At 40.3% G+C, this 19,791-nt stretch overlaps 1 protein-coding gene across 1 annotated transcript; it reads left to right on the forward strand.

Annotated features, from left to right (window-relative positions):
- Positions 1 to 15,089: 15,089 nt before the first annotated feature.
- Positions 15,090 to 19,564, forward strand: LOC140678871 (SLAM family member 5-like). The gene is made up of 6 exons (XM_072913394.1): positions 15,090 to 15,138; positions 16,382 to 16,672; positions 16,883 to 17,131; positions 17,249 to 17,347; positions 17,493 to 17,582; positions 17,680 to 19,564. The coding sequence occupies exons 1-6, from the start codon at positions 15,090 to 15,092 to the stop codon at positions 18,021 to 18,023; spliced, it is 1,122 nt and encodes a 373-aa protein (XP_072769495.1). The 3' UTR covers positions 18,024 to 19,564.
- The last annotated feature ends 227 nt before the right edge of the window (positions 19,565 to 19,791 follow it).

A 19,791-nucleotide genomic window follows, 5' to 3' on the forward strand; every position in this document is an offset into this window, starting at 1 on the left:
GCACAGAGCACAACAAAGGCTTTTCAAAGCTGTTGGCAGAGATGAACAACTTGGAAAAACCAGCAGGGCAGATCTTTTGTGGCACCCACACTACACTGGGCTTCAGCAGTGCCATGAATAAAGTGATGCGGTTGGCGGAGGCCGATATGAAGATGGAGCAAGTGCTACAGAGTTTCATGGTGGATCTGGATGTAGACAGCAAGAATGCTATAGTGGCTGGACAGGCACTGGACATGTCCTGAACTCCGTGTCAGACGTGGCTACCGAATACTTGGATGAAGTGAAGCAGCTGACAGATCTCATGCTGCCCCATCTGAAGACTGTCCTGGCCAGGCAGAGGATGGACTATGGGATGGATGAGGAGACCTTCCCAATGGACCCTGTCAGTGAACAGGCTAGTAACATTGATGGCACCCCTGTGCACAACATTGGGATGGAGAGACAATGTGGCAAGGTGGACTACAGACTGAAGAAGTTGGGCACACTGAACGCAGTCAATAGGTCAATAATTTTACAGAAGAGCCAGGAGCTTCAGAGGTTTCAAGGCAGCAGCACAAGCAAAAAGAGAGGTTGAACTCAACTGGAGTAAACTCATGAAGGCAAAATTCGAGAGTTGGGCTGACGAGAAACAAGAGATGGCTCAAAGACAGGAGAAGAAGAGACTAGACATGCTGGACACACTGAAATATTTTGGTGGCCCCTTCACGATAGTGGGGAAGTTGAAAAGTTCCTTGTCGATGAAAGTCTGAACAAGAATGCAAAGCTGCAGAGAATGAAGCTTGAGGTTCAGTTTGCCAGAGAAAGCACCAAGCTTCTGCCTAAAGTCAATCCTATCTTCAGAATCCAGGTGACAGACAGTTCCCAGAAATGGCGAAAGTGCAATTCTCCCAGTCATAATGGATACTTAGAATTTTATGGTGGTGGTAAGTATTCATGAAAACAGGTAGCCTAACATTAGTGAATGGGTGAATTCTGGAAATAACAACCTAAAAATCTTACACAGTGCACCTTTAAGCAAGGGGTTTCTTTCGTGCTTTCAATTTCGCAAAATCATCCACCACATCATTGAAGTCCAACTCTCTTGTCAGCTCACTCTCAATTGCCATTAGAGATAACGCATTTAATCTTTTCTGAGTCATTCTTGTGCGCAGCTCATTTTTGACTCTTGACAAAAGAGAGAATGAGCGTTCTCCCTCACAGTTACTGACCGGTAGAGTGAGAAAAATCTGTAGCGCAATGTATGTATTAGGAAACGTAGGCTGTAGTCCAAAATGTATTATTGTTTTGAGCAGTCCTGAAGGGGTCCTCTCCTCATCAGTGTTGTTGAGCTGTATAAAAGATTTGAACTGTATAAGCTCCTGTCCAAGACTTTCATTGAGGTCAGATGAGTATGATTCAGTGAGAATCTTGGCCTTGTGAAGGACTGAAGCATTGGACTCTGTATCCAAAGAGAAAAGGACACTGAACAAATTGTTCAGATGTTTGTAGGCCTCCAGACGGTGATTAAGGCTTGAACTCAGTTGATCAATAGAGGCAATAAATGTCTCTATTTGAAACAGTTGCCTTCCCTCAAGCACAACATCTGGGGATGCTAATTCATCAGCAAACTTTTTACGTTTCTTCGTCCGTTCAGCCCTGTAAGATGGGGTGCCACCCAACATGTTTAAGGCTTTCTGCTCAAAATGATCAAATAGATCTCTTTGGGAGAGAACAAAGGTGCGCAGAGATTCCAGCAATCTAACTGCTGTACCAAGGTCCATGTCTGCTTTTTGAAGTTGCAGACTTGTGGCCTGAAATCTGGACAGAACAGTGTCCCAAAAGCCTGCCATGAAGGCCATCTCAAGTGAATCCAGCTTCCGCACTAGACTGTCAGCTTCAGTTTGTGTGTCTCGTTTCTCTGTGTCATCAGTGGAAATACCCTGTAGTGCTGCTCTTATTTTACTGTAGTTCTGCCACAGTGCTTTGGTAGATTCTGCACGGCAACTCCAACGCGTGTTGGATAAAGCTTTAAGTGTGAGATCTATTTTGGAATTGCCAAATACCCTGTCCCATCGGTGTGTGGATGCAGTTGTGAAGTTGTAAATAGACTGAATCAAGTCAAAATACTTAGAGACTTCATTTCCACATCTGTCAATGCTGTTGACTCCCACCAAATTCAAAGAGTGAGCTGCACATGGAATATAGTGTATTAATGGGTTGCTTTTCTTTAAGTGAGCCTGCAACCCATTATATCTCCCTGACATGTTGCTGGCATTATCATAAGCCTGCCCCCTGCAATTTGACAGCTCTAACCCTATATTTTCCAACACAGACATGACACAGTTAGCCAAACTTTCACCTGTATGGCTAGTAATGGGCTCAAAACCCACAAAGTGTTCAACAACACTGCCCTCTTTGCTAACAAAACGGAATATGAATGTCAATTGGTCCACATGAGATAAATCTGGGGTTGAATCCACAATGATAGAGTAGTATTTGCTTGCTTGCAGTTCATCTGCTATAGCCTGTTTGGTTTTTGCACCCATCAATTCAATGAATTCCTCACAAATGGTGGAGGACAGATATGAGGTATTACCTCGACCCATCTGCCCAAACTTTCTGATGTGATCCTTTAGAAAGGGATCAAATTCAGCCAGGACCTCCATAATACCAAGGTAGTTCCCATTGAGAGGAGACCCTAACGATTAATTTTTACCCCTAAATGCAAGGCCCCTTTCTGCAAGGAATTTAATGACTGCAACAACTCTTTGTAACACCTGCCTCCAATAGCTGCTCTCTGCCTGAAACTGTTTGAACAGGTGTGCATCAACTGTGGCACCTGTGGCGTGGTTCAAGACTGCTTGCATGCAGGTTATGTGCTCAGCACTTTGCTCATGTTCACCAAATCTTTCTGAGTGTTTCCAATCACAATAGCCTGTCACAAAAGAATGCGTTTTTGGGGAAAACAGTTTGCATGCAAAGCAGTAAACATTACCAGTAGAGGGAGAGTACATCATCCACTCTCTTTGTACTCGTTGTCCATTGGGCAGGTGTGAAGTAAAATGTTCATTGTTTAGGCATCGGGTTTTGCCTCCTAGCCCACTGTTCCTCACAGAAGCTGGATAATGGCTGTGACGGTTGTGAAATGATTTTGCACCTCTTTGAATAAGAACTTCCTTCATTGACTCAGTGAGGGTATCAGCCCATTTAGCGGGATCACTAGGTAGAGTTGTCACTGTAGATGGTGTTGAAGAAAGATTCAACTCATTTTCTATGCTGTCCAGAGGTGCAGTGACCTCACATTCATCCGAGCAACTGGCTACTGCTGAGTTGGTTGAATCATTAGCATCCGAAGCATTTGGTTCAGTGCGTACACTTGTAGTGGTCTCAGGATCATGGGAGCTACATGCTAGCTCAGGTGCATTGCTAACCTTAGCTGAATTTGCAGTAGCATTTATAGAATTGCTTTCAGCAGATGTCTTTGTACTGAAGAAGCTGGAGATATTTGGAACACTCTCAAGTAAAACTGATTCCTTTTTTTTCTTTTCTTGCTGAATTTTTTTTCTAGCTCCTCCACTTAGACGTTTATGATCCATTTTTCCCTTCTTTCTGTGCACATTGGCTCTTTGCCTATCACAACAGCTTAACCAACTGTGTGTGTGTGTGTGTGTGTGTGTGTGTGTGTGTGTGTGTGTGTGTGTGTGTGTGTGTGTGTGTGTGTGTGTGTGTGTGTGTGTGTGTGATGCAATTTTCAAAACTAGCAATCTAGCATTAACAGTCAAAAGCAGAAATCAGCTGATTTCTATAAGAACTGATAACAGATTTCCAATCAATGCTAAACTCAGACAGCAAAAGTCACTAGATGACGTTTTGAGTCGCCAGTCATGTATGGCCAAAAGTCTCTAAATCGAATGCCAACGTTACTTAATCGCCAACACACTGGGACTCACTGAAGGACTGACAGTGAATAAAAAAAGATGATTAAGATAATTGTGTACTTTTCTCTTCTGATATTTTCACTAAGGACCCCAAGCTATCTGCATGCAGCAACAATGTCTGACAGACAGGAGAGCGGAGTGGTCAGTGATGAATGGCAAGGGAACAGACTGATTTGTACTGAGGAGAAAGAGAGAGCCAATTACAGTGAAATAAATTCCAAAAGAGCCAAGTGACTAGCTGAAGGCAGGGACAAATGCCTTGGAGTGACCAACAAGAGTGCAAAGTACCAAATGGCAAAATGTGGGAAGACCAACAGGCAGATCTGCTTTTACCACTTATCTTCACAACCAAAAAGTCGCTAAATGATGTTTTCAGTCGCTAGCCAGGTATGGCCAAAAGACGCGAAATCTAGCGGTAAAGTCGCTCAATCACACTGACAGTGAAACAAATAATTTAAAAAAAGATAGTAATCGTACAATGTCTTGTACTTTTGTCTTCTTTCTTAATATTTCTCAAAGGACATCAAAATGTCGCTATCTGCAGGCAGCTTGCTAGCTATGATGGCAGCAACAATGTACCTTAGAGTGACTGACCAACAAGAGCTCAAAGTACCTAATGGCAAAATGTGGAGAGACAGACACAATAAATTGCATTAAGATGAAGAGAACTGTTGCTATTATTAATTTTAACAACAACCAGAAAGTCGCTAAATGTCACCAGCCAGGTATGGCCAAAAGTCGCTTAATTGGCCACACACAGTAACAGAGAAACAAACAAACAAAAAAAAAGATCATAAAGATAATAGTTGTACAACTTTGTGTACTTTTGTCTACTTTCTAAATATTTTCACAAAGGACACCAAAATGTTGCTATCTGCAGGCAGCTTGCTGGCTATGATGGCAGCAACGATGTCTGCCAGACAGGAGAGAGTGGTCAGTGACGATCGAATCGAGAAAATGACAAAATGGGTCAAAGACCAAAAAGTTATTAACTGACAGCAGTGACAAATGTCAGACTGTAAACTTTTTTGAAAGAAAAGGACAAAATGGGAAGATGCTGATAATAACAGCAAAATGGAAAATATAAGAATTTCCAAGTAATGCTCAACTCAAGTGGGTGTGTGTCGTGTGTGTGTGCGCGTTAAACTTCTTGTGGAATGATTTCAAATTATCTCTGAGTCTGAACTGAGGGAAAGGAAACCAAATTTTGAGCAGTCACTCACGAGTTCAAAGTACCAAATGAGGAGATTCTAAAAGAACAGACCGGTTTATGAAAGACTCGATGGGGGAGGGGCACAGCTAAGAATACTTGAGTGAGATTCTGTGATCCAAATTCGAGATAGAGCTTTTTGATAATGATAATTTGTCAGAGTAAGGTTGTGTAATCAAAATTTTAAAATGAGCTTTGCCAATCAATCAAGAATATTTGCATTAAGTTCTGTGATCAAAATTCAGAAACAACCTTTAATAATTGATAAAGAATATGTGAGTGAGGTTGTGTGATCCAATTTGAGAATTAGCTTTGATAATAATGATTGAGAGCCTCTGGCCCTCTGTGGATCGTGGCCGCGGGGCCAAGTTGGCCTGGCCCCTTGGGGCCTCTGACCCTCTATGGATCGGGGCCAAGTTGGCATGACCCCTCGGGGCCTCTGGCCCTCTATGGATCGTGGCCGCGGGGCCAAGTTGGCCTGACCCCTTGGGGCCTCAGGCCCTCTGTGGGTCGCGGCCGCGGGGCCAAGTTGACCTGGCCCGTTGGGGCCTCTTACCCTCTATGGATCGTGGCCGCGGGGCCAAGTTGACCTGGCCCCTTGGGGCCTCTGGCCTTCTGTGGGTCGCAGCTGCGGGGCCAAGTTGGCCTGGCCCTTTGGGGCCTATGACCCTCTGTGGGTCGTGGCCGCGGGGCCAAGTTGACCTGGCCCCTTGGGGCCTCTGACCGTCTATGGATCATGGCCGCGGGGCCATGTTGGCCTGGCCCCTTGGGGCCTCTGGCCCTCTGTGGGTCGCGGCCGCGGGGCCAAGTTGACCTGGCCCCTTGGGGCCTCTGACCCTCTATGGATCATGGCCGCGGGGCCAAGTTGGCCTGGCCCCTTGGGGCCTAAGATTATTATTTTTGCAAAAGTAGTTTTGCATGCGTCGCGGCCGCGGGGCCAAGTTGGCCTGGCCCCTTGGGGCCTCTGGCCCCCTGGGCCTGGGCCCGGTAGGCCCGTTCATTAATCCACCTATGGGCTTATCCTGCAGTGCCATAGCCGCCATGTACAGCTGGAACTGCTGCTTGAAGGTGCGCCAATTGCTGTCGACATTTCCACTTAGCTTCAGCTTTTCAGGTGGCTTCAAATCCATGTCGCTTTTCACAATACACCACTTCAATTTTCGTTCACTCCTGGTACCATGTTATGTTATTGTTTTAAATAACACATCGTTGGATGACTTGCAGAACTGTCTTTTAATCACGATCACATATTACAAACGCTACTTCAACACTCGTGCGTACAAGGTGTGTACCTCTCTAAAGAGTCCTACCTGACACATCCTATATATTGGTTCCTAGTCATTTGTAGACTCTTACTACCACCATGTGGTCAAACACTATCATTACAGTAATATCTCCTAATTAACCATTGTCGGGTGTCTCTGCTATAATAAAGTGCGGCAGATAATGTAATACTCTTCTATTTCAGTAGGTGTCAGCAGAGGGCGATAAATACCTGTAAAGACAATCGAGTTAGCGCTGGCCGACACGTGACAGTGACAGTGTGGGATCGCAGCAAGAGGAGGCGAGCAAGTGACAGTGATGGAGAAGTTTTTGAGAAGGGAAAATGCAAATGCCGAACAGGGTCCTGGACAAAATTCTGACCCAGATGAAGGCCTTAGTATGAGTGGTCGACAAAATAAAAAAGACAAGACGGTGAGCTTGAGGCAATACAGCGAAAGCGATCTTTCATTTGGATTTACTTTCACCGGGGATGCGACAGCACCGACTCCGCAGTGCTTGGTGTGTGGTGAGTTTTTGATTGATTGATTGAAACTTTTATTTGTAGATTTCACAGTACAGTACATATTCCGTACAATTGACCACTAAATGGTAACACCCCAATTAGGGATGTCCCGATCCAGGTTTTTGCACTTCCGATACCGATATTGTTTTTGCATTTCCGATCCGATACCGATACTGACCGATACCGATACTGGCCTATCCGAGCATGTATTAAAGTCATACTTGCCAACCTTGAGACCTCCGATTTCGGGAGGTGGGGGCGTGGTCGGGGGTGGGGCGGGTCGTGGTTGGGGGCGTGGTTAAGAGGGGATGAGTATATTTACAGCTAGAATTCACCAACTGGAGTATTTCATTCATATATGTATATATATATATATATATATATATATATATATATATATATATATATATATGTATGTATGTATATATATATATATATATATATATATATATATATATATATATATATATATATATATGTATGTATGAAATACTTGACTTTCAGTGAATTCTAGCTATATATATATATTTATTTATTTTATTATATATATAAATAAAAGAAATACTTGAATTTCAGTGTTCATTTATTTACACATATACACACACATAACACTCATATACTCATTGTTGTACTTGAAAGTACAATGCAATACAATTCCGGGGCAATGGCACCTATCAAATGCACAGTAATGAAAACACAGTTGTTCTACTAACTGTACTGTGTGTTATGAGAGTAGAGTATGTGTGTGTGTGGCCCTTTAATAGGTGACAGCATGTGAGGTGAGTGACGTCAGTGAGTGTGTGGGCGAGAGAAGAGAGTGAGAGTAGCGTGAGTGCGGGGAGGGACTAGTTGGTTTTGTGTTGGATTGGCTGTGTGCAAGCAATCAATAAAGCAAGATTTGCAACTAATCGCTGGACTCATCATTCACCCTAAAGTCGTCCGCTGTGGAGACCCACTGCCGGGTAAGGTGAAAGGTGTTGCCCTGAGCATACATCGGCCCTGGAGAAGTGTCTCCCCTGCGCTCTTAGACTATGGTCTCGTTCTTCTGCTTCGTCTCCTTGTGTGCGCACACTGGACTCAGGTCCGCATGGAGCTGGAGGGGGCGTGGCCTCCAGCTCCGGCTGAATTCCGGGAGATTTTCGGGAGAAAATTTCTTCCGGGAGGTTTTCGGGAGAGGTGCTGAATTTTGGGAGTCTCCCGGAAAATCCGGGAGGGTTGGCAAGTATGATTAAAGTTTAAAGTTATTTAGCCTACTTAGTTGTCAGAATCATGTTGAAAAGGGTTTTAGTACTCTTGATAACAACTAGCCAGCTGAATTAGGGGAGTTTGAATAATACACAATGGTTGGTAACAAGAAACTGACCTGTTTATTCAAGGATAAACACAAAATAGACAAAATTATACATGACAAACAGAAATGGCATCATTGAACTAGGGCTGGGCGATATGGCCTTTTTTTAATATTGCGATATTTTAAGGCCATATTGCGATACACAATAAATATCTAAATATTTTGCCTTAGCCTTGAATGAACACTTGATGCATATAATCACAGCAGTATGATGATTCTATGTGTTTTGATTGATTGATTGAGACTTTTATTAGTAGGTTGCACAGTGAAGTACATATTCCGTACAATTGACCACTAAATGGTAACACCCCAATAAGTTTTTCAACTTGTTTAAGTCGGGGTCCACTTGATTCATGATACAGATATATACTATCAGATATATACTATCATCATAATACAGTCATCACACAAGATAATCACATTGAATTATTTACATTATTTATAATCCAGGGTGTGGAGGGGGGCGCCTGATGTAAGTGTCAAAAAGACAGCCAAAAGAGTTTGATATGAGAATAAATCTAAAGTTAAAATAAAGGGTAGAAATGCACCCATTTGCAGGAAATGTAGTCTTGATTTTCAAAATGTTCTTTCAAGGCTTGCATGTCTACATTAAAACATTCTTCTTCATACTGCATTAATATATGCTACTTTTAAACTTTCATGCAGAGAAGGAAATCACAACTAAAAAAATCACTCATTTTTTCATACGGTGTTGATGTGGAAATTTTTGCCTCGGCATTTTGATGGTGTGGACGTGTGGCACCGAATGGAGATAAGCGTCTCGACAGACGTCACAATATTTGAACAATGATGATGAAAACTGTTGTCTCTGTCGTGTCCGTGTGTCGAAAATTGTTATGCGCTTATTTTTTTATTTGATTTTGTGCGTGGCATAGATTTGCCGTGCGCAGAGGACGCTTGAGCAGGCGTGCACCTTAGCGGCTGCGCTAGCATCACAGCTAACGTTAGCCATGCCGCTACCTCGCTCTCTGCTGGGAGAGGACGTATACGTATGTGACGTATGACGTGACAGTATGTGACGTGTGTCGTGACAGTATGTGACGTATGTAAGAAGGTGCGCTTGCTGTCTGTGAGAGGGAGACACAGGAAAGAGTGAGAAGAGCCTGTCGTGTAATGCCAGCAGCTAAAAGCAACTGCGTGAGAATTGTGGATGTGTTGAAGGTGTGCTGGAAAATGCAGAACGGAAATTACGGAGCAGCAGAAAAGTGGAATGTATTATTTAAATAGGTGCGTTGGAAAACACGGACCGGATTGGGTTTTTTTTAAACCGGATCTGGATCGGCATTTTCCGATGCCTTGCCGATACGCAATTTTGGATCGGGACATCCCTAACCCCAATAAGTTTTTCAACTTGTTTAAGTCGGGGTCCACGTTAATCAATTCATGGTAAAAAGAAAGGAGCTATCCAATAGTGCCATGGTGCCAAGCAAGCTTAAAGGGGAACATTATCACAATTTCAGAATTGTTAAAACCATTAAAAATCAGTTCCTAGTGGCTTATTATATTTTTCGAAGTTTTTTTCAAAATTTTACCCATCACGCAATATCCCTAAAAAAGCTTCAAAGTGCCTGATTTTAACCACCCGTCCATTTTCCTGTGACGTCACATAGTGAAGCCAACACAAACAAACATGGCGGAAAGAACAGCAAGCTATAGCGACATTAGCTCGGATTCAGACTCGGATTTCAGCGGCTTAAGCGATTCAACAGATTACGCATGTATTGAAACGGATGGTTGTAGTGTGGAGGCAGGTAGCGAAAACGAAATTGAAGAAGAAACTGAAGCTATTGAGCCATATCGGTTTGAACCGTATGCAAGCGAAACCGACGAAAACGACACGACAGCCAGCGACACGGGAGAAAGCGAGGACGAATTCGGCGATCGCCTTCTAACCAACGATTGGTATGTGTTTGTTTGGCATTAAAGGAAACTAACAACTATGAACTAGGTTTACAGCATATGAAATACATTTGGCAACAACATGCACTTTGAGAGTGCAGACAGCCCAATTTTCATCAATTAATATTCTGGAGACATACCCTCATGTCAGCAAGCTAGGGTCGATATTCCTCGGGACGATGTGAGCCAAGACATCCAGGGGGGTTTAGCTCGCTCATCTGCGGGAACAAACTGCCGCCATTGCTTGCCGTGCTACCGAGGTCCTTTGTCCCTGAATTGCTCACACACTCCGGCAGATTCAATGGGGGTCTGGCGGCAGATTTCTTTGACTTTATCGTTGGAAATGCATCTGCTTTGAGTGTCGCAGGATATCCACACATTCTTGCCATCTCTGTCGTAGCATAGCTTTCGTCGGTAAAGTGTGCGGAACAAACGTCCAATTTCTTGCCACTTTCGCATCTTTGGGCCACTGGTGCAACTTGAATCCGTCCCTGTTCGTGTTGTTACAACCTCCGACAACACACCGACGAGGCATGATGTCTCGAAGGTACGGAAAACAGTCGAAAAAACGGAAAATAACAGAGCTGATTTGACTCGGTGTTTGAGAAAATGGCGGATTGCTTCCCGATGCGACGTCACATTGTGACGTCATCGCTCCGAGAGCGAATATTAGAAAGGCGTTTAATTCGCCAAAATTCACCCATTTAGAGTTCGGAAATCGGTTAAAAAAATATATGGTCTTTTTTCTGCAACATCAAGGTATATATTGACGCTTACATAGGTCTGGTGATAATGTTCCCCTTTAAACGCCATCTCCAAACGAAACACCCTTCCGTTCAAAACAAGCCGATGGACTATTTTGTACGCTTACGTACAAACAATGAGAAACAGGCAACTTTTCTGAGAAAAACCACAAGGCTAAAGGAGAGTGCTCTCAAAGCTAGCTACCTTGTTGCTGAATTCGTAGCTAAATCAAAAAAGTCCCACACTGTGGCAGAAACATTAATACTGCCTGCTTGTAAAGCCATTGTAAATTAGATGCTCAGGCCCAAGTTTCACACTAGGTGATTATAAATACATTTAGAAAGTATATTATTAACTATATGTATTATATACTGTGTTAAGAGTGTCATTTTGGTTGGTGGTGTGCCGCAGGATATTGTAAATGTAAAAAGTGTGCCGCGGCTCAAAAAAGGTTGAAAATCACTGACATAGATCACCTAAGTCAAGTATAGAAACATTTGAAGAATGGATCAATGCAACTTACATGGACAATAGTAAAAAAATAATTTTCTTATGTGGTGACTTAAATATTGACTTATTGAACCCTAACAAGCAAAAGTCTATTGATATTTTTACCAATGATTTTGATAATAACACTACAAGTGGTCCACTTATGATAATAACACTACAAGTGGTCCACTTATAACCGACGTTAGTGATCATCTGCCAGTTTTCACAATATATGATGGAAACTACAAGAAGAACATGGAAGACAAAAGGACATGTCGAAGACTTTGCACAGAGAAGAGGATGATTGCTTTCAAAATTGAGCTAGAAAAGCAACATTGGGACAATGTGTACGATGAAAAAGAGGTTGATGAAGCATATGAACATTTCTTAAACAAGTTCATAATACTTTATGACAAACATTGTCCATGGAAACAACTCAGTAGAAAGCAGAGAAAGAATAATCAACCATGGATGACAAAAGGATTCAAGAATGCTTGTGATAAGAATAATACACTATATAGAACATTTATAGCACATTAGAACCACAGAGGCAGACAAATAAGTACAAAAAGTATAAAAACAAGCTAACAAACATACTATGATCATGTAGAAAAGAATATTACAGTGAATTATTGGACAGGAACAAAAACAATATGAGAGCAACATGGGGCATCCTCAATAGCATTATTAAAAATGGCACTAAGAGGGATTACCCCCAATACTTCTTAGACGGAAACAAAAAGTACGGTAATGACAACATTGTCATGATTTGTGGTTTGTGATCATGTTTTGTTTAGTTATGTTCTGTTAGTTTTGGACTTCTTTTAGTTCCTGTTTTGTGCACCTCCATTGTTTCAGTCACCATGTCAACCAATTAGTTTTCACCTGATTCATTTGGACTCACGCACCTGTCATTAATCAAGTCACTAGTATTTAAGCCTGTAGTTGCCAGGTAGTCGGCCTGGAGACATTACCCCTGACACTCTTGCTTCATGCTGATTACCCATGCCATAGTTCATGCTGCTCTTTTCTTTCGCAAGTCATTTTTTGTTTATTTTTGCCACAGTTAGTGTCTTTGGTTTTTTTGTCCATAGTTCTGCCTTTGTGCTAGTTTTTTGTTTATACGCTAAGTTTGTACCTCCGTCTTGTGAGCGCCTTTTGTTTGTTCCTTTTTTTTGAGTAAAATTAAAGATGTCTTTACCTTCACGCCTTGTCCAGTCCAGTCGCATTGCACCACAGGAAAACAAACCACACCACAGTCCTCGCCCTGACAAACATGAAGGAAGTAGTTGAAAGCTTCAATAATTACTTTGTAAATATTGGACCAAAATTGGAAGAAAGGATTCCAGACCCAGTTTCAATTGAGGACTATAATGATACCATAGAGTGAAATCCCAACTCCATGTTCCTCAGTAATCTGACACAGGAGGAAATAGTTATAATCGTGAAAAAATGCAAATCTAAGACTTCAACTGATTGTAATGGAATTGATATGGAAATGATAAAAAAGGTTATTGAAGAGATCTCAGGACCACTAATGTATATTAGTAACCTATCATTTCAAACAGGTAAATTTCCAAACAAAATGAAAATAGCTGAGGTGCACCAATTTATAAGACTGGAGACAAACACCAATTTACAAATTATAGACCTGTTTCCTTACTTCCACAATTTTCCTAAAATCAGTGAAAAACTGTTCAATAACAGATTAGAGAGTTTCACAAACAAAAATAGAATACTCGAAGAGAACCAATATGGATACAGAGCTAATGTTTCAACTTCGATGACTTTAAGTGAAATTACAGAAGAAATTACCAATGCAATAGATAGTAAAAAATGTGCGGCAGCAGTGTTTATGGATCTAACTAAAGCATTTGACACAATTAATCACAGTATTTTAATCAAAAAACTAGAACGATATGGCATCAGAGGGTTAGTCTTAAACTGGATAAGAAGTTATCTAACGAACAGGAAACAATACGTGAAGCTCTGCGAACACACGTCTACAACGCTAAATATATCCTGTGGTGTACCTCAGGGATCAATACTAGGACCAAAATTATTCAATCTCTATATAAATGACATTTGTAAAGTTACAAAAGATTTAAAGTTAGTATTATTTGCGGATGATACAACTGCGTTTTGTTCAGGAGAGAACACACAGAAGATAATACAAATAATAACAGAAGAAATGAACAATTTAAAAAGATGGTTTGACAAAAACAGACTATCTTTGAATCTCAGTAAAACTAAAATAATGCTATTTGGTAACAGTAGAAGAGAAAGTCAAACACAAATACAAATAGACGGAATAGAAATTGAAAGAGTAAATGAAACCAAATTTCTAGGTATAATGATGGATGATAAATTGAACTGGAAATCTCATGTAAAAAAATATACAACATAAAGTAGCAAGAAACACGTCAATAATGAATAAAGCAAAACATGTTCTAGACCAAAAATCACTTCATATTCTCTACTGCTTCCTAGTGTTACCATATCTGAGTTATTGTGTAGAAATATGGGGAAATAACTACAAAAGTACACTTCATTCCTTAACGGTGTTACAAAAAAGATCAGTCAGAATAATACATCATGTTGGATATAGAGAACATACTAACCCTTTATTTATTGAATCAAAAATACTGATTATTACAAGACATAGTGAATTTGCAAACAGCTAAAATTATACACAAAGCAAACTATAACCTGCTACCCAAGAATATACAACAATTCTTCTCAAAAAAAGAGGAGAAATATAATCTTATAGAAAAATGTAATTGAAAACATTTGCATGCACGTACAACCCTTAAGACCTTCAGTATATCAGTATGTGGAATTAAATGATGGAATGGATTAAGCAAAGCAATCAAACAATGTACTAATATGATCCACTTCAAGAAACTCTTCAAACTTAAAGTGTTTACAAAGTACAAAGAAGAAGAACCATGATAAACATTCTGGATTTATTTCATCCATCCATCCATTCATTTTCAAAATAATCTTACTCATCTCACCATATGAAATGTAACTTACTTCACCGAGTATCTATTCATCCATCCATTTTCTACCTCTTGTCCCTTTTAAGGTCGTGGGGGTTCGCTGGAGCATATCTCAGCTGCATTCATGTGGAAGGCGGGGTACATTTTTAAAGTATATATATATATATATATATATATATATAAAATATTTATATATATATATATATATATATAAACATATATATATATATATATAGTATGGGATTGTATATCTACTTGGACATTGGAGTCTGCAATAAAAGTTCGATGATGATTTACAGTGAACACTTTAATCTTGATAAGCACACATGCATATAAAAAACAAATCATGGAGACATTTTTTCAGATTAAAAAATCTAGTTAGTAATTTGTCAATGTTAAAATACAAAACTCTGATGTTAAGTATAAGAAACAAGTTAGAGGTCTAACAATTTTAAATCAGCTGTTTCATATACTTTACAAGTGTTTACATACCATACATGCTCTGGCTATGCTCTTATTTTGAAAATCAATTGATAAGAATCTCAGGTGTTGTAGTTTATATTGCTTTCACTTTGAGAAATCAAACCCTGTTGACTTGCTGTGGTCAGTGAAAAGCTATCAAAAGACAGCAAACTAGTTTGGTAAAATTGGTGAAAGTGAATGGTCTATAATGGACTACCAACATGTTCTGGTCTATTTCATGTGGACTTTCACTGCAGGTAAGTTCTGATGTTGCTTTTCCTATAATTCTTTATAAATGTAGACTTTGTAAAGGTAGAAAGAAGGTCTGATTTTGTGTTGTGTTGCATTTGTTGTGTGTTTTGCTACAAAATTAAATATTGTTCTACACAAAGTCTTGTTGAACACATTGAACTTTTCTTTGTAAATCTCATAATGGACTTGGAGCTTTGCAACCCTTTTCTGTGCCCAGACCAAGTCTTCATTTCTCCATTCTAACCCTGACAGCAGCAATGGAATCCAAAACATTGACAACACTTGATGTATAAAAGTTCAACAGATCATCAACATTAACATACGGGGCCTTTTCAAACGTAATCATTTCCACAAACTGTGTCCGTATGTTGTCATTTATTAGTCTTACACGAACGACCGCAGACCTAATTGCTGGTTTGGGTCCACCGACAAGTCAAAAACTATAATAATGCTATGTTCTGCTCAGTGGCCTTGTGGTTAGAGTGTCCGCCCTGAGATCGGTAGGTCGTGAGTTCAACCCCCGGCCCAGTCATACCAAAAAATATTTTAAAAATGGGACCCATTACCTCCCTGCTTGACACTCAGCATCAAGGGTTGGAATTGGGGTTAAATCACCAAATATGATTCCTGAGCGCGGCCACTGCTGCTGCTCACTGCTTCCCTCACCTCCCAGGAGGTGAATATGCGGATGGATCTAATGCAGAGAATAATTTCACCACTTTTTACCATTTTATTTTTATTTTTGAACATTAAAAAGCGCTGGTGAGAAAAGCTGCTTTTTTGAAAAAGTGCAGGTAACATGTTATTTGTTAATATGGTAATTACTCTCATTACAATCGTGCAAAGTAGATAAATGATAAATGGGTTATACTTGTATAGCGCTTTTCTACCTTCAAGGTACTCAAAGCGCTTTGACAGTATCACCACATTCACCCATTCACACACACTGATGGAGGGAGCTGCCATGCAAGGCGCTAACCAGCAGTCATCAGGAGCAAGGGGTGAAGTGTCTTGCCCAAGGACACAACGGACGGGACTAGGATGGTAGAAGGTGGGGATTGAACCCCAGTAACCAGCAACACTCCGATCGCTGGCACGGCCACTCTACCAACTTCGCCACGCCGTCCCCAAGTAGATAATGCTGTGTTTATACACATTAAAGTCTCTTGTGTTTTGTTTATAAAAAAGGTTCATAATGGTGCACCACTACAGCTGAAGACTATTTATCTGTTTATGTCCCTTTCACAGTTTCTGCACAGGATGTGAAATATTTCCTGAAGGGTCAGGACATACACTTGATGCCATCCATCTCTGAACAACCTATTGAATCTATCTGGCTACATAATGAAAATGATGTGGTATGGTTTACTGGCACGGAGGACATTGTAAATTCTTCATACAAGAACAGAATCACTCTGGACCGGGTCTCTGCAGAACTCACCATCAAAAACACCACATATGAAGACAGTGGAGTCTATTTCCTAGAAATGAACATAAACAACGAGCCTGATACTTTCCAGTGTACAATTGAAGTTATAGGTAAGTTTACATTTCCATTCATGAACATTTTAACACAAATATTGAGCACTATAAATATTAACTTGTCTAATCTAGGTTCATTAACAATAGTGTTGATTGTGTTACATTTGAGCTCAAATGTGAACACGACTCAACACTACATGAATCTCCACCCCAAAAACAACAAAAAACATCTGACCTCATGTTGACCATCCTTCTGTTTTCTTACAGACAAAGTATCCAAACCCAACATATCCTGTGAGATGAGCGACACAAAGCAGGCGACACTTGTGTGCTCAACAGAGTCCAAACATCCTCATTTATTAAAGTTTAAGTGGAGCTCAGCAGGAAAGGAGCAGACTGGACCAAAATTAACAATAACTGTCAGGAATGAAGATGATGATCAAGTTTATCGTTGTGATGTCAGCAACCCTCTGACCAATGAAAAGGCTTCATTCACCGCTAAGGACTGCTTCCTGGGTAATTATAATCAATAATGACGGCTTTGAAATGGTGGTTGTACATATTTAAATCTTATTTTGGATATAATGTACTTTGAAAAGTTGATTTGAGTTCGACTTTTGTTTTTCTGTGCAGGTAAAAGATCAGATGCTCGACTGATTATCAAATTAGTCTGTATCTTCATTCTGGTCATCTTGTGTTGGGTTTTATACATAACACATCAACATTTAAAAGGTACAGAAACTCGACATGACAAAAGACAATCAATCAAAGTCATATTAGTTATTTATTTAAATGTAATTAATACCTAGTTGGGATGTTAGTTTCCTTACCTCATTAAGGTGATTGGAATGTAATTATCTTTGTGTTGTTGTTTCAGTGTGCAAAGAGTGTGATGAAAACACATCCTTAGACCAAGTACTCACTCTTCCCTCCAATCAGAATAAAATAAATGAAAAGTTGAACTCAGGTAAACTAAGTCATTACACTTATTGTGTTCTGCTTCATATTATTTTTCATCCCGTTTCAGAATGTTTTGCATTTTCAGCTTTTTTGGTGTGTTTTAGGATTGAACGTGTCGACTGAGGATGAGAAGATGGATTCAGAAGAAGCCATGCTACTCACTGCTCCTGTTCATGCACTTCATTCCTCTTCAACAGACATAAACACTATCACTGAACTTTCAGATACCAGCAATGATCAGCAAGATCATCTGAAAAATTCGGAGGAAAATGTGGAAACAGAAGACTTCCAGAGTGGAGCGACACACAGTGGTTTAGGAGGTATTAGAAGACGAAACAACAGTTGGTCAGGAAACAGAAATGAGCATCTCAAAGAGAAGGAAGATTTCAGGGAGAAACCACGGCCAGTTTCTTGTCCCAAAGGAACTACTAGTTTGAAAAAGGAGTGAAGGAAGCCATCCATGTTAAAAGGCCATTTTGAAACAAAAATGGAGGTTATAGCAACATGAGCTGACAAATTCACTAACAACTGGATAAAAAATGTTTTCCCAAGATGTCGCTGCTGGTGGCAGGAGCTCTGTGCTCTTGTGTCATCCTTCTGTGTTCCTGGTGTTTCCCTCATGTTTTCATGTGGGTTTTGTTTTTTGCCTTTTGGTTCGGGACCCTTTAGGACTGTGCTACAAGGGGTGCCACTTTCATGACTTCTACGGTGCTTTTTTGTGGACTTCTGGATCCGCCTCCCGGGAGCCTTTTGGCCATGGAGACCAGCTGCTGGGTCTCTGCCACACCAGAGTCTGTTTGGAGAGACTGGAGGAGATGCGGATGAAGAGACAGAGCTGCGGAGCTGGCGCTGAGCGCCGGGACGGACGGGCTTCACAGTGTTTTGGCTGAATGAGCAGCTATCGGACACCTTAGACGCATCCTCGCTCATCCATGCGGACTGGACACTGGCCGAGTTAGTGGGCGGCCAAGTGGCTCTCTTGGTTGCTTTGTTGGGTCTGCTCCTGTCTCTGGCCTTGCTCCCCCCACCCCAGCAGACGATGGCGTGGAATACCGCAGAGGCCACCACAGTGTACCGGTATATGTTTTTTTAAATTTTATATTTTTTTGTAGCTGTATGTGGAAATGGCTGGTTGCATCAGCTATGCTCTTTTAATGCCCTTTGTGTTCTTTGATGTTTCCCTCTTACACACATGCTTATGTGTGCTATGGCTATGCGTTTGTTTTTTTTCTTCCTTGGCCTTAGTCTGGGCCCCCTCTCCAGGGGCCCAGGCTTAGACTGAATAGAGAGGAACCACTGAGGCATCTTTTGGACATCAGGTCCTGATTTTTCGCTGTTTTAAACACTGAAAATCCAAATTCTACAAAAGCTTCACTTCATGTGTGGTGTCTATCTAGATGTCCAAAACCTTGTAATGTGCATTGCTGCCACCTACAGGAAAGTAGGAAACATTACAGTCTATATGACACATAATCTTATCACATATTCAGTAAATGATGTGAACCATACAGTCATTTACTATATTCATGCCACCCCGAAAGGGACAAGCGGTAGAAAATGGATGGATGGATGTTAACTGTATTGCTATTTATTATTGTTTTAGAAATGATTTCTAAAAAGTGGTAGGAATAAATAAGCTGTGCTTCTTCCTAATCCCTTTCGGACAAGTTAGAGAGAATGTAAAACTGTAACTGGATACATGTTTGAAAAACATCACTATATTGTTATTATTTTTTGAATTGATTAAATCATGTCCAAAATAAATAAATACTTACAATACAATATGAGTCATATCCGCGGTCTATGTAGCTGCAGCATACATAATAGGTGGCACACCGTGATGACAAAACTAAACATTGTTATTTAAAATATTGTATTAAATGGATTTATTTAGAAAAATTAATCGTAAAATGTATTGTTGGACTTAGATTACAAAAAATGATATCAAACACAATGAAATAATAATAATTGTGAATTACTGGCACCATAAAAATATTGATACACAATTTGAAAAATCGTAAATACAATTATCTTTTTAAATAATCATATTTTTTTTAAATAAGAAAATTGTATTGAACAGATTAAAAAAAAATAGTAGAAAAATATTGTTACATTGTTTAATAAAATGTTATTAAATACATTTTAAGTAAAAATAATTATTGATTAATTTTGAAAAAAAATCTGAAAATTGATTACACTTCATTTACAAAATTACA

Source organism: Nerophis lumbriciformis, linkage group LG06 (assembly GCF_033978685.3).
Source record: "Nerophis lumbriciformis linkage group LG06, RoL_Nlum_v2.1, whole genome shotgun sequence".
Taxonomy (NCBI): Eukaryota; Metazoa; Chordata; class Actinopteri; order Syngnathiformes; family Syngnathidae; genus Nerophis; species Nerophis lumbriciformis.